The sequence below is a fragment of the Microtus ochrogaster genome, unplaced genomic scaffold, assembly GCF_000317375.1.
Source record: "Microtus ochrogaster isolate Prairie Vole_2 unplaced genomic scaffold, MicOch1.0 UNK10, whole genome shotgun sequence".
NCBI lineage: Eukaryota > Metazoa > Chordata > Mammalia > Rodentia > Cricetidae > Microtus > Microtus ochrogaster.
This window is the reverse complement of record NW_004949108.1, coordinates 4,467,895-4,480,620: the sequence shown is the minus strand read 5'-3', so window position 1 is coordinate 4,480,620 and position 12,726 is coordinate 4,467,895. Positions and strand designations below refer to the sequence as shown.

At 49.7% G+C, this 12,726-nt stretch overlaps 1 protein-coding gene across 1 annotated transcript in view; it reads left to right on the top strand.

Annotated features, from left to right (window-relative positions):
• Positions 1–593: 593 nt before the first annotated feature.
• The window catches only part of E2f6 (E2F transcription factor 6), a 14,498-nt gene continuing 2,365 nt past the window's right edge, over positions 594–12,726 (top strand). The window contains exons 1-5 of the mRNA XM_005366528.2: positions 594–976; positions 6,521–6,575; positions 8,960–9,176; positions 10,172–10,327; positions 10,952–11,066. Coding sequence (XP_005366585.2) covers positions 869–976; positions 6,521–6,575; positions 8,960–9,176; positions 10,172–10,327; positions 10,952–11,066 — 651 coding nt within the window. The 5' untranslated portion in view covers positions 594–868. The remainder of the gene's footprint in view (positions 977–6,520; positions 6,576–8,959; positions 9,177–10,171; positions 10,328–10,951; positions 11,067–12,726) is intronic.

The window sequence follows — 12,726 nt, the reverse complement described above, 5'->3', positions numbered from 1 at the left end:
AAAAAAAAAAAAAAAAAAAAAAAAAAAAAAAAAAAAAAAAACAGAGACATCTCTCCATCCCCCAGTTAAAATGTTTTGTCTGTCTCCTTCACTGGAATTTAAAATCCAGTCTGTCATATTCAAAACGGCATCTTCTTGAGCCCAGTCCAATACCTGACACAATAAGGAATCAAAAGCTGATTCAGCAAATGAAAAGGTGTGTGGGAGGGGGAGACTCTGGTTTTGAGACAAAGTCTACCACAGCGAGCTTCGAATTCAAGCACATGATCTCCCCGTATCAGCCTCTATGATACTGGGCTTAGAAGCATGCGCCTTCCGGCCCCTCCAGGGTGGCTTGTTTAAGAGCATGTGCTAAGCATCATTTGATGCGTAGTGGGAGCCCGACAGTCAATCACCCAAAATCCCTGGGCGCTGAGAAGGTACAGTCCACGGGTAGGGGATTCGGGAACGCCCGTTCCGGTCCCCCGGAATCCCTACTCCGCCTCTTTCTTCTTCCTCTCCATCCCCTCCGAGGATCCATCCTCCGGGATGCCGGGATACCGGGCCGCCAGCAGCCGGCGAGGACCAGTGTGCGCGGGAGAGCTCCGCGGAAGGCGGTGCGCATGTGCAAGGGCCAGTGCACTGCGCATGCGGGAAGATGGCCGGCCCGGGAACCTGAGCTCCTCCGCGGTCACCCTGGTCCCCTCCGCGCCTAAGCGCATCGGTGGGCGAGTGGGACCGCGGCACTCCGTGGGTGGAGCCGAGGTACTCCGTGGGTGGAGCGGGCGGCCGGGCGCGGCGCCCAAAGGGGCCGCAGAGCCGGAATCGCGCGCGCCGAGCCGCCCGGGAAGGCGGGAGGGCGCGAGGGGCGCGAGGGGCGCGGGGCAGCATGAGTCAGCAGCGACCGGCGCGGAGACTGCCCAGCCTGCTGGTGGACCCGGCGCAGGAGACGGTGCGTCGCCGGTGCCGGGACCCCATCAACGTGGAGAGCCTACTGGTGAGCGCAGGCCAGGACCACCGGGAGTCACGTGCTGCGGGGCGCGCTCTTTGCGTCCGGCCCTCTGCACCCTTGTCGCTTGGGTGCCCCGGGCTCTTCCTGCAGCTCCCCATCCACGGACCGCCCTCTGCTTTTTACATATTTCTATTGCATTACTTACTTTGTGGGTGGGCGGGCGGGCGGGAGCGTGGATTCCACGAGGCAACTTGGGGAAGTCTATCCTTTGCTTACACCTTTGTGGTTCGCAGGCTGGAATTCAGGTTGAGTTTGTAAGGTGGCAAGTGCCTTCCCCGAACTGAGCGATCAAGCCCTCCCATCTGTGCTGTTTGACTGGGGCAATGAAAGAGCGGCAATTCCCACCATTCCTGGCTTCCTATGGTTCTCGGGGCTCCTGCTGGGTCCGTCCTTTGTCCGCTTCTCCTGTTCGCTGTTTTCTCTCCAAGACAAGCAATATCCAAAGCCGTTCTGGCCAGTCCCGTGCCAGCTAGTTCATGAGCACGGTCTGCTCACAATAACCTTGAGATTGTTATTCTTAGAGTTTGTCAGAACAGACTTGTTCTGATGTTGTGTGGCTGGCTTGTGGCTAGGTAATGAGGAAGCTGGAGGAATCTCAGAATGACTGCAGGTGACAGCCTCCCCTAATTTCTTTCCCTTCTTTTAAAACAGTGATTTCTGCTCGGTATCCACTTGCTCTTGCATTCCCACCCAGTCTTAAGCACTCTGTAAGGTTGTTCTAAATAAGAGCTCTGTCGGTTTTTGTCAATTCTAGTATCGGTTTCACACCTTATCTTGTTTAACAACTAACCACTCACTCTTGGCTGAGAATTCTCTGCTGTGTTTTTGACAGCCACTGTGGGGGCCCCTTGTCCTCTTCTCTTCCCTTTTCAGACATGTGGGTGCCATCCAGGGTTCTCTACCCTCTGTTCATGTAGGTGGCCTGTAATATTCCTGACTTTTGGCCTGTAACCGCGGTGTTTTCCTGAGGATTTCCTAAAGCCCCTCTAAGTGCTCACGCTGGTAAAACAACACTTAACTTTCCATACTGCATCAAAAGATACTGCCCTCTGAAGTCTTAGATATTCTAATCCAAGCTGGTGATTTCAGTAGCATCAAGGTAACTCCCAAATCCATACATCTTCCCCAGAGCTGTCCAACTGTATGTTAGATGTACCTACTTAGATCTAAAACTTAAGAAAAATATGTCTGTGTGGATGTCATGTGTGTAGTGGTGCCCACAGAGGCCAGAAGAGGGAGTTGAAGTTAGCAAGAGGTTTTGAGTTGATATGTGGTTGCTGGGAACTGAACTCAGCCCTCTGGAAGAGCAGCAAGCGCTTTTAACTGCTGAGCCATCTCTCCAGCCGCAGATCTCAAACTCTTACATCCATAGCCAGATTTGGGGACCCCTTCTTACCTAGGAAAGCATTCTCTTTCTCACATCCCTCCCCAGTGGTGGCACACCTACCCTGCTGCCCAAGCCAGCACTCTAGACTTTGCTGTTGCCTTTTTTTCTTTTCCAGAATTGGCCCCTCCCCACAAGTCTCTGAATTAACATCAGTAGAGCTACCTCTCTTCCCGTCATATACTATCTGGCACTACAGTGCCATCCTGACCGATTTCCTGCCTCTCTTGCTCCCCTCACTGTTGATGTGAACTTCACCCGTAACCAACGATCTCATGAAAGCGTGTTTCCGATCTCATTTGCCCAGAGGAATTGGTTGTGATTCGCTGGTGCTCCCAGGACAGGGTCGAAACCTCTTAATATAATCTAGCTGCAGGTTTTTCTTTCTTACATTATTCTTCTATGGTTCCATGCTCTGTCCAGGCCCCGTTTTCTCAAGCTGACACCCGTGTATACATTTTCATATTGTCACCAACATGTCTGAAGTCAAGCGTCACGGGTAACTTGTCTTTAGACAAGTGTCTTTACCCCTTCCTTAGCCCCCAGACCATTCTATGCTCACTGCTCTGTCCTCTGCAGAGCTTGAGTCTTTCCGCTCATTTCATGCTACCATGAAGACCTGGCCGCGCACAGAAACATTAAGCAAGAAGTTAATCAAGTTGGAGACTCTGCATTTTCTTGCCTGTAAAATAGTGACTTAACATGTCAGTGGTTTTTGCCTGTAAAATAGTGACTTAACATGTCAGTGGTTTTTTAATCGACTAAAACAATGCCAAAGCTTAATAAGCCATTGCGCGGAACAGTTCCGTGTCTTGCTGGGTGCTGGTTGCCAGGATGAGTGGCTTAAACCTGGTGTGGGCTCTGGAGCAGGGAGAAAATAGCCCTGGAAGGAGGTGAAGTTGGTTTGCACATTAGCAGATAAGGACGATCTGGGTGGGTGACATTAATGCGGTCACCTGGGAGAGATCAGTGTTCCCTGAGCTCATGGAGTATTGTTCCAACGCAGGGAGCTGGTCCATAGAAACCTCTGCATAGAGAGAATTAACCATTTTGGAGACAGTGCCTCAGATGTTAGTCTCTACAAGTCACCTTTCATTTTTCTCATCCACCTTTAAAGCTAGCCAGGCGTGGTGGTCCTGCTCTGTCGTGCCAGTCCTTGGGAGACAGAGGCAGATGGGTGATGAGTTAAAGGCCTGCCGGGGCTGCATAGCAAGTTCCAGACCAACCTGGGCTATACACTGAGCTCCCATCTCCGTTCTTACCCCAATCCTCCAAACCGAGAAGATTCCGAAGCCACTTAATCTGTATATAAGGGGGATGGGGCCAGGGGATGGTAATGCTTTCCTGTGTGTTTCCAGATGTGACACAGAGGTTTTTTTTTTTTTTTTTTAAGATTCATTTATTTATCGTGTACAGTGTTCTGTCTGCATGTATCCCTGCGTGCCAGAAGAGGGCACCAGATCTCATTACAGATGGTTGTGAGCCACCATGTGGTTGCTGGGAATTGAACTCAGGACATCCGGAAGATCAGCCAGTGCTCTTAACCTCTGAGCCATCTCTCCAGGCCACACAGAGGTTTTTAAACGTGGAAACGGAGCATCAGGGAAGTAGTTTGGAACACACCAAGTGTGTAACTCCCTCATCAAGGCCATTGCGAGTGTTCTCTGAAAGTCCTGAGGTCTCTAATCGTGTCTACTGGGGGGTGGGGGGCTTCTGCCCTCTATCCATGTGGCAGCAAGGTGGGTTGGTGGCTCTGCAGAGTATTGTGCAGGCATGGTGAGCACACTTATGTGGTTCTAGCACTCAGAAGGCTGTAGCAGAAGGATGGCATATTTAAAAACAGCCCGAGTTACATAGGGAGTTCTAGAATAGCCAGAACGTAATAACAAGAAGCTGTTTGAGAAACAGGAGGGATTTCATACAAGGGAAGAAAGCCAATGGTGGGGTGGGAACCTGTTTCCTGTGTCACTGCAGGCAGTATACAATGTATCTACGTTTATTGCAGAGTATGGAGCAGAAGGACTTCCTTTCTTATGTCTCATTGGAATGCTGTCCCTGTACCAACCTGCGAAAGCAGAATCGCTGGCCCTCTAAAGGAAACGGGCAGCCGATAGGTAGGCAGTCTGTGTACAGGGCTTGGCCCTGTATCTCTGGGTTAAGAAAGGCAGCTTCTGCAGCAGGCAGCTATGAGTGCATAGTAACACCTCTAAATACTTGTTGACACGCTTTTCACATCAGTGTGAGGAGGCTGGACTTGTTACTCAATTCGAGAACCTTGCTATGAGGCGGGAGTGTGTGGCTCAGTTGGTAGACTTACTTAGCATGCGTGTAAGAACCCCAGTTCAATCCCAGGACCAAATGAACGGACATTGGGGTACATATCTGCGATCCTGGCACTCAAGAGATGAAAGCAAGATGATCAGAAATTTAAAGCCATCCTTAGGGACAGGTTGAGTTTTGAGGCTAGTCTGGGCTATGTAAGGAGACCCCCTTCTCAAAAAGCCTTGTATGCCAGCAAGATAGCACAGTAGGTTATGGTGCTTGCTGCCAAGCCTGGCAGCCTGGATTCAAACCCCAACCAAGAACCGCATGGTGGGAGGAGAGCACTGACTGACACCACAGAGTTGTCCTCCGGCCTCCACATGTACACCACAACACATACATGCACAAAATACATGAGTGTAAGAAGGAGAAGAGGACCCTTGCTTCAGTAGCCAGCCCTTGTCTCACACTGTGTTTGGAGAAGGCTCTATGTAAAAATAGCAATGACAGTTGGTCATATTTCCCTGTGGTCGAATTTCCCAGGTCTGCTTCAGAGCTCTCACGTCGGATGTCATTGCCGGCAGTGTTGAGTTAGTCCCTGCCCACAGAAGTGTCAACTTCAGGATTGCACACCCTGTAGGCCACCTGCTCATTTTAGTCCTAAACTGTCCTAAAACTGGTTTTGTGGCAGAATGTCATCTCAAGCTACTACCAGATGTCTGTCATCTTTTTCAGAGGTGACAAGACTCATATGCAGAGGCTCTGTATAGCTCTGGTGTGAGCTGCTTCTCTGTTGCCTGCCTGGGCTCTGGCTGCCCCACCCCTAGCCCACCTGGGTTCTGGCCAGCCCACCCCTGCCCCAGCTGGGCTCTGGCTGTCCCACCTGGGCTTTGGCTGCCCCACCCCTAGCCCACCTGGGTTCTGGCCAGCCCACCCCTGCCCCAGCGAGGCTCTAGCTGGCCCACCTGGGCTTTGGCTGCCCCACCCCTGCCCCAGCTGGCCTCTGGCTGGCCCATCCTACCTTTAGCCAGCTTGCTGTCCCTTTCGTGCCATATTTCTTAGACCGAGAATGAGATTGTGTTGTGGTCTTGTTCAGAAGTCTTTGGTGGGTCTCTGCTGGTTAAAACAAGACTTTGGCATGGTCTTGATGTGCTTGGCCATCTCTTCAGGTACAAACCTGGACCATTCCCGTGTGGCTATAGCGTGTACCCAGGCAGGGAACAGTATTTTTATCTCTCTATCCATAGCCTGTACTGCTTGGAGTCATGTCCCAACTATTGTTCTTTACCGTCTTCTCCCCAGCACCTGCTGCGGTCAGTATAGGAGTGTCTGTCGGGACTTGTTTCCCTCCTAAGTACCCTGTCTCCCACCCGCCTGCCTTTATCCACACTGAAGGCCTGAGAGGCCTGAGCCCGGGCGGGCCCTTAGAGAGGGAGTCACACACCAGGTGAAAAGACGGAAAGAATGATGGTTAGGACATGACCCCAAGCCACACAGGGCGACAGAGCCTCTGCGTGTGATTCTCGTCACCTGACAAACTGCATCAGCTGTAGTTTGTGAGGATTCATTTTCTCTCGCTCTCATTACTTCGGGTGGAAAGGAAAATTAAAAAAAAAAAAAAACTATCATGGCCTGGCATGGTGGTCCACGTTAAAGGTGATCCACCTTTAATGCCAGCACTCAGGAGGCAGAGACAGGAGGATCTCTGAGTTCAAGGCCAACCTGGTCTACAAAGCAAGATCCAGGATAGCCAGGGCGACACAGAGAAACCCTATGTCGAGGGAGGATGGGGAAACGGATGAATGTATCGTAGAACAATAGTAATTCATTTGCATTGCTGTTTATAAAATGCTGTTTGTTTTTTGTGTTTTCTTTTTTTCCAGCCGTCAAAAATAACGATTAACCTAGAGGAAAACGTGCAGTATGTGTCCATGCGAAGTAAGTCGACTCCTGAGTAGGTTTGAGTGTCACACGGTGAACGTGGCTAGATTTTTGTTTGTTTGGTTTTTAGTTTGGGGTTTTTTTGTTTTGTTTTTCTACCAGCCTCTGCTTCCCTAGTGCTGGGGTTAGAGGCATGCACCCCCGCCACTACCCCGGAACGTGGTTGGTTTTGCACATGCACAAGGTCGTAGAACAGAAGTGAAACGATAGTGAAGGGTACCTCCGTGACTGAGTTGGGGTGCAGTGACATTACTGTACGTGTCACCTTCGCCTCCTATCCACGTGGTATCTGTGGCCCCTTCACTCTTCCTGGCTTTACTCTGTCATAGGTTCATGTCTAGGGTATCGGGTGATCTTTGTGATCGATGGCCCCATCATTGATTTCCTCCTGATTTGGTTCCTGCCACGAGGACCCTTTTCATTTACAGACGCCCAGATATAGATCCTACAGACTGTCCTTTGCTTCCCTCAGTGTCTGCCACCATCTCCCCTGTGGCTGGCTGATCAGCAAGCTGGGTCAGCTTGACCCTTGAGATGTTTCTTTTTTTTTTTTTAAATATTTTATTTATTATTTATACAGTATTCTGTCTGTGTGTCTGCCTGCAGGCCAGAAGAGGGCACCAGACCTCATTACAGATGGTTGTGAGCCACCATGTGGTTGGTTGCTGGGAATTGAACTCAGGACCTTTGGAAGAGCAGGCAATGCTCTCAACCACTGAGCCATCTCTCCAACCCCCCTTGAGATGTTTCTTTCCACTGTCCCACACCAGCTGATTAGGGCATCTGTACTCGAGTGACTAAGCTTCAAAATACAGCTGTGGATTGTCATCCACCGTGAACGAGGAGGCCAAGGCCCAGAGAGAGTAATTAAGCCGCTTGCTTAAAGTCAGTGTCCACACGGTTAGCTCTGAAGCCCACGTCTTCATCCCATCCATGTAGACCACCTCTTAACCACCAGCTCTGGCTCTCCCAAGCCCAGCCAGGGCTCTGCTGCCTCTTCCCCTCTAGCCTGAACCCCACTGTGATCCCACTTCTCAGATGCCACTTTGTCCCTCCTTGGAGTGGGGAGCACCGTGCATCGTCTTCCTGTGCTGCTCCTAGCGTCCTCCTCTGTGAGCACCCGGTCCGTTCTCCACTCCAGTAAAGATGGCGCTTCTTGTTCTCAAGTGGCTTTGAATACCACTCAGCATGCCATGGTTTATAGCAGATCTCCTTATCGGGTCCACGCAGTTCTCTTGGTGGGGGAGCTGTCCCCCAGCAGAGATGTTCAGTTAGATTTGTTCTTCATAAAATGGCTGACACCCTCGGAATGTGCTTAACCTACGCTAATAGGACTAAAACGTACCCAATAAATGTCTAGCCAGTGAGTGAGTGTAAAATGAGAATAATGGACCCTGGCTTGTCTTGTAAGCATCATTCGATAGTGTGTTCCAAAGTATCGCGATAACTCAACAGATTCTGCGTGAAGTTAAATGTTCAGCCTTTAAGAATAATGAAGTACACCTTGGCATGGTGTGCACACCTTTAATCCCAGCACTCAGGAGGCAGAAATAGATCTCTGAGTTTGAGGCCAGCCTGGTCTACAGAGCAAGTTTCAGGATAGCCAGGGCTACACAGAGAAACCCTGACTTGAAAAAAATCAAAGGAAAAGGGGAAAGAATAATGAATGAAGTACATTTGCTCATACATCACGATCGCGATTTTAAAAGATCATATTAAAAACCATTCGCCTCGAGAGATGGCTCAGTAGTTAAGAGCACTTGTTACTCTACCAGAGAACCCCGGCACCTCCATAGTGGCTCGCAACCACTGCAGCTCCAGTTCCAGAGGATCCCTTGCCTTTTTCTGACCTCAGTGGACGCTAGACATACACACGGTGCACACACATGCAGGCAAAGCACTCATACACATAAAATAAGTAGATATTTTTAACATTAAGAGAAACCGTACCTGTGACCTGAGAATGTTGCTCAGCGGTAATGCGCTTGTCTGGCACCTGTGAAGCCGGGCTCACACCTCAACGTGCCCCAAAGAAGAAAGAATACCAAGTGTATATTGACTCACAAGCGTGTGTTGTCAGATTATATGTATGAAATGAGGGCATTTGATTCTCTAATCATTTCTAATCCTATGCCTGAGAAGCAGAGATGATTACAGAAATTTCTTGAAGGAATATGAAACTTGCGAAAATAGTTACTAGAGGAAACTCACTCCAGCCTTTAAGGGAACCTAATGCCTTTGCTCAGACCAGCCAAGGCCAATTTGCCTTTCATCCATTAGAGAACTGTTGCCATAGAAACTAGCGTGGGTCTCTGTTGCCATCCTCTGTGATCCTAAGGGACTGAGCATTGTCAGCTCATGTGCCGTGCTCTCGTTCGCAGAGGCTCTGAAAGTGAAAAGGCCCCGTTTTGATGTGTCACTGGTGTACTTGACTCGCAAGTTCATGGATCTCGTCAGATCTGCCCCCGGGGGCATTCTTGACTTAAACAAGGTTGCCACAAAATTGGGAGTCCGAAAACGGCGCGTCTATGACATCACCAACGTCCTGGATGGAATCGAGCTGGTGGAAAAGAAGTCCAAGAACCACATTCGGTGGATGTGAGTTTACGTCCATCATTCCCGTTCTTTCCCCTTCTCATTAAGATCTGTCCAGCTGCAGCAGTGTTCGGGAATAGAGAATGAGGCTTTTATGATTCTTCTTAGGCAAAGACTGGGGTTTTCTTGTCTCGTAGTGTACTTAGATGTAAGTGACTACGTAGGTCTAAACGGGAACATTAGGTGTAGAAGAATATCATTCAGATGGTGTGGAAAAGTTAAATGGAATAAGGGGGTTAATTAATTTTCCCTATAAGATGCTAATAATGAAACATCTGATAAAAGAGGAAATTTTAAAAATGTGTTTTCTTAATGTAAAATTAATAACAGAAGACATGATTCCCATGGGGCAGTAGAATACACAGCTAGAAACCCAGCCCCTTCCTGGCTTGGATTGGTTTTTTTCTGGAGAGGAGCAGGCGTCTGCCTTCTTAGCAGGTTCACTGCATGGCGGTGGAGCAGGTGAGCTGACCCTACCCTGAGGGTAAACACATACTCCATGGCCAAAAGGCAATTGCTAAAGAGTTGACATGACTGGGAAGGGTCTCATAGAAAGAAGCCTGAAGCTAAGACACAGACAGAGCTGTGTGTGCACAAAAAAAAGCTGTATACTTAGGAAAAAGAATTTCGGCATTGAAGTACATTAGAGATACAATGGGCAATGTAAAACCCAAAGGTCTTCAGATGGCTAAGGAATGGTTGAGGAAAAGCGCCTGAAGGACACTGGTTTAGGACAGAATGCAGGCACTTTTGATGAGAACTGTGTCAGCCGTTCTGAACCTTTAATCCCAGACTCGGGAGACAGAGGCAGGTGGCTTTCTGTGCTGAGGCCAGCCAAAGCTATATTTAGAGAGACTGGCCCAAGAAAAGAAGGATGAGCATAACCACATAGATGGTGTTAAAGGAAATGCAGACGCTCTCCCTTAGCCTGCTCCCCTCCACAGGCAGCCTGCTTCCCTTCTGGCCCCTGCTGACTGCATGTCTGTTTCCTTCCGTAGAGGATCCGACCTGAAGAACTTCGGAGCCGCACCCCAGCAGAAGAAGCTCCAGGCCGAGCTCTCGGACCTGTCGGCCATGGAAGACGCCTTGGACGAGTTGATTAAAGATTGCGCTCAGCAGCTGTTGGAGTTAACCGACGACAAAGAAAACGAAAGATATCCTTCCATCCAAACCTTTGTAGAGTTTCTGCTTCCAGTGTAGATAGGATGTCTGAGAGAGACTTTGGGGGTTAATTTTCTTATTCGGGATATAAAATTAGGCCCTTAAAAGTTAGACTAAGCACAAGTACAGTGCTGTGGCTTAAACACACATGAGCAATTCATGTTGGTGTTGACTCTGCTCCTGGGCCAACTCTGCATGACGGCCGTTGTCAGGGACATACCCAGTTTGTTGTGGATTCTTAAAATTAAGGAGTATTTGTTTGTTTGGTTGTGTTTTGTTGTTGTGTTTTTGTTTTGTTTTTGTAATCCTGGATGGTAAATTGTTTATCAGCTATTGTGAAAATCAGGTTTTCCCTAATCTGTGAACTAGTTTCTTTCTGAAGCAGACTGTGCTAACTGAAGTTTGTCTGCGTTCATCACTGCATGTGGAAGCCTTGTGGAGCAGGAGCTGGAGGGCCTGGGCCTGGGAGCGTGCCCCTGCTGGGCCCCCAGACCGTCCTGCTGGCTGTGACTCTCAGTGCCCTTTATGAGTGTCAGTAATTCTGCTCCCTCCTCCCTCCCCAGCGGGGCTAGGGGTGGTGTCCTGTCCATCTCGTCAGATCCTTGACCAGCTTTCACACTAGCGTATGTCACCTATCAGGACATCCACAGCATCCAAGCCTTCCACGAACAGATTGTCATTGCAGTGAAGGCTCCGGAGGAAACCCGACTGGACGTTCCGGCTCCCAGAGAAGTAGGTAGCGCTGCACTGCAAGGAGTAAAAGAGGGAGGTGGGTTAGCTTCCAGGTCTCTGACCGCTGCAGTCCCTTGTCGTCTGTGTCCTTGTCAAGCTGTGTACCTGTCAGCTTAACTGTGAGTGAGGCGAGAGAGCCAAGCACAGAGGAGTGGGTGTGCTTCGGGAACCCAGACAGTGGCCAGCAGGACCAGGCGGAGGACGGAGTTTGGCTGGCAAGTGCTGTCAGCCATGCTGCCACTGTCGGGTTGCAAAAGAAACCGCTCCATTGGCCTTAATCTCCAGGTTCCAGAAGCAATGGCTGGTACGGCCGGAGCTCCAGGGAACTAGCTTGCTACCTACTAGCTCACCAAAGACTGAGAATGAGCTAGAAACCGAGTCATGGGCGTAGAGCCTGTGTAAGGCCAGCCTTCCTGTCTGCTGCCAGGTACGCCAAGAAGGTTCGTGTTGAGAATACTTGTCCCCAGAAGGCCACTTGATGAGGACGGAGTCCAAACCAAAGCCAGTGGCCCTCAGCATTCTGATGGCTGGGTAGCCTCCATGCTGCTCATAGGCAGCCGTCACATACGTAAGGATTATTTCCACCACCACTTATCTGACAGTGTGTCATCAGTCACAGAGGAGCACTCACTTTTCCCTCAGTCTCATTCGAATTGTGACTTGGTGACGTCCCCTGGTCGGATTTGAATTGAGACAGTGTCCGAGTAACGTTTTCAGGAGGAGTTATTTCCACAGATGCTCAGCTCTTTAAATAGCCACTGATCTTGCAGAACGGCTTTTCTTTGGGGCGTGGCAATCCATTCTACAGGACTTAGTGGGGTTTGGTCTCCTAGTGCTCTGAGCTGCTTGGCCGGAATTGTTAAATCTCTGTGAACCTCTGAGCACTCCCAGTCCCACTTAGAGCTCTGTGATTCAGTCCTCCAGGCTGGCTGTTCTCTGCAGTATCCCGGATCAGTAGACTTGTATGGCTCTAGTGGGGACTGTGCACCTAGTATAGGGCTTGCACTGTGGCCTTCAGCTCGCTCTGGCCTCCTACTTGTCCTTGTAAATAGTTTAGTTGGAACGAGGTCACCTGTTTAGATATCACCCATCTGCTTTCATGCCACCATGGTAGAGTTAAATAGTTGTGACAGACAGCATAGCCTAAGAAGTCATCTCCTCTGTCCGCTTTCTAAAATGTTTTGAAAACATGGGTATGGTTATGCGCACGTCAGTGCAGATGCCCCGAAGCCTTGGTGTTGGAGTCATAGGTGGCTGTGATCACCCTGACATGGGTTCTAACATCCAAGTGCTAATCCTCTGCAGAAGGAGCACACACTCTGTTTTTTGTTTTGTTTTTTTGTTTTTGTTTTTTGTTTTGTTTTTGAGGCATGGTTTCTCTATAGCTTCGAAACCTGTTCTGGAACTCACTATGTAGACCAGGCTGTCCTCAAACTCACAGTGATCCGCCTGTCTTTGCCCCCCGAGTGCTGAGGTTAAAGGTGTGTGCTGCCACCACCCAGTGGAGCGCAGCCTGTGAGCCGCTCTTACTTCCCCAGGAATCCTCTTTACAGAATGACTTAGTGGCCGGGCGGTGGCTCCGCACGCCTTTAATCCCAGCACTCGGGAGGCAGAGGCAGGCGGATCTCTGTGAGTTCGAGACCAGCCTGGTCTACAAGAG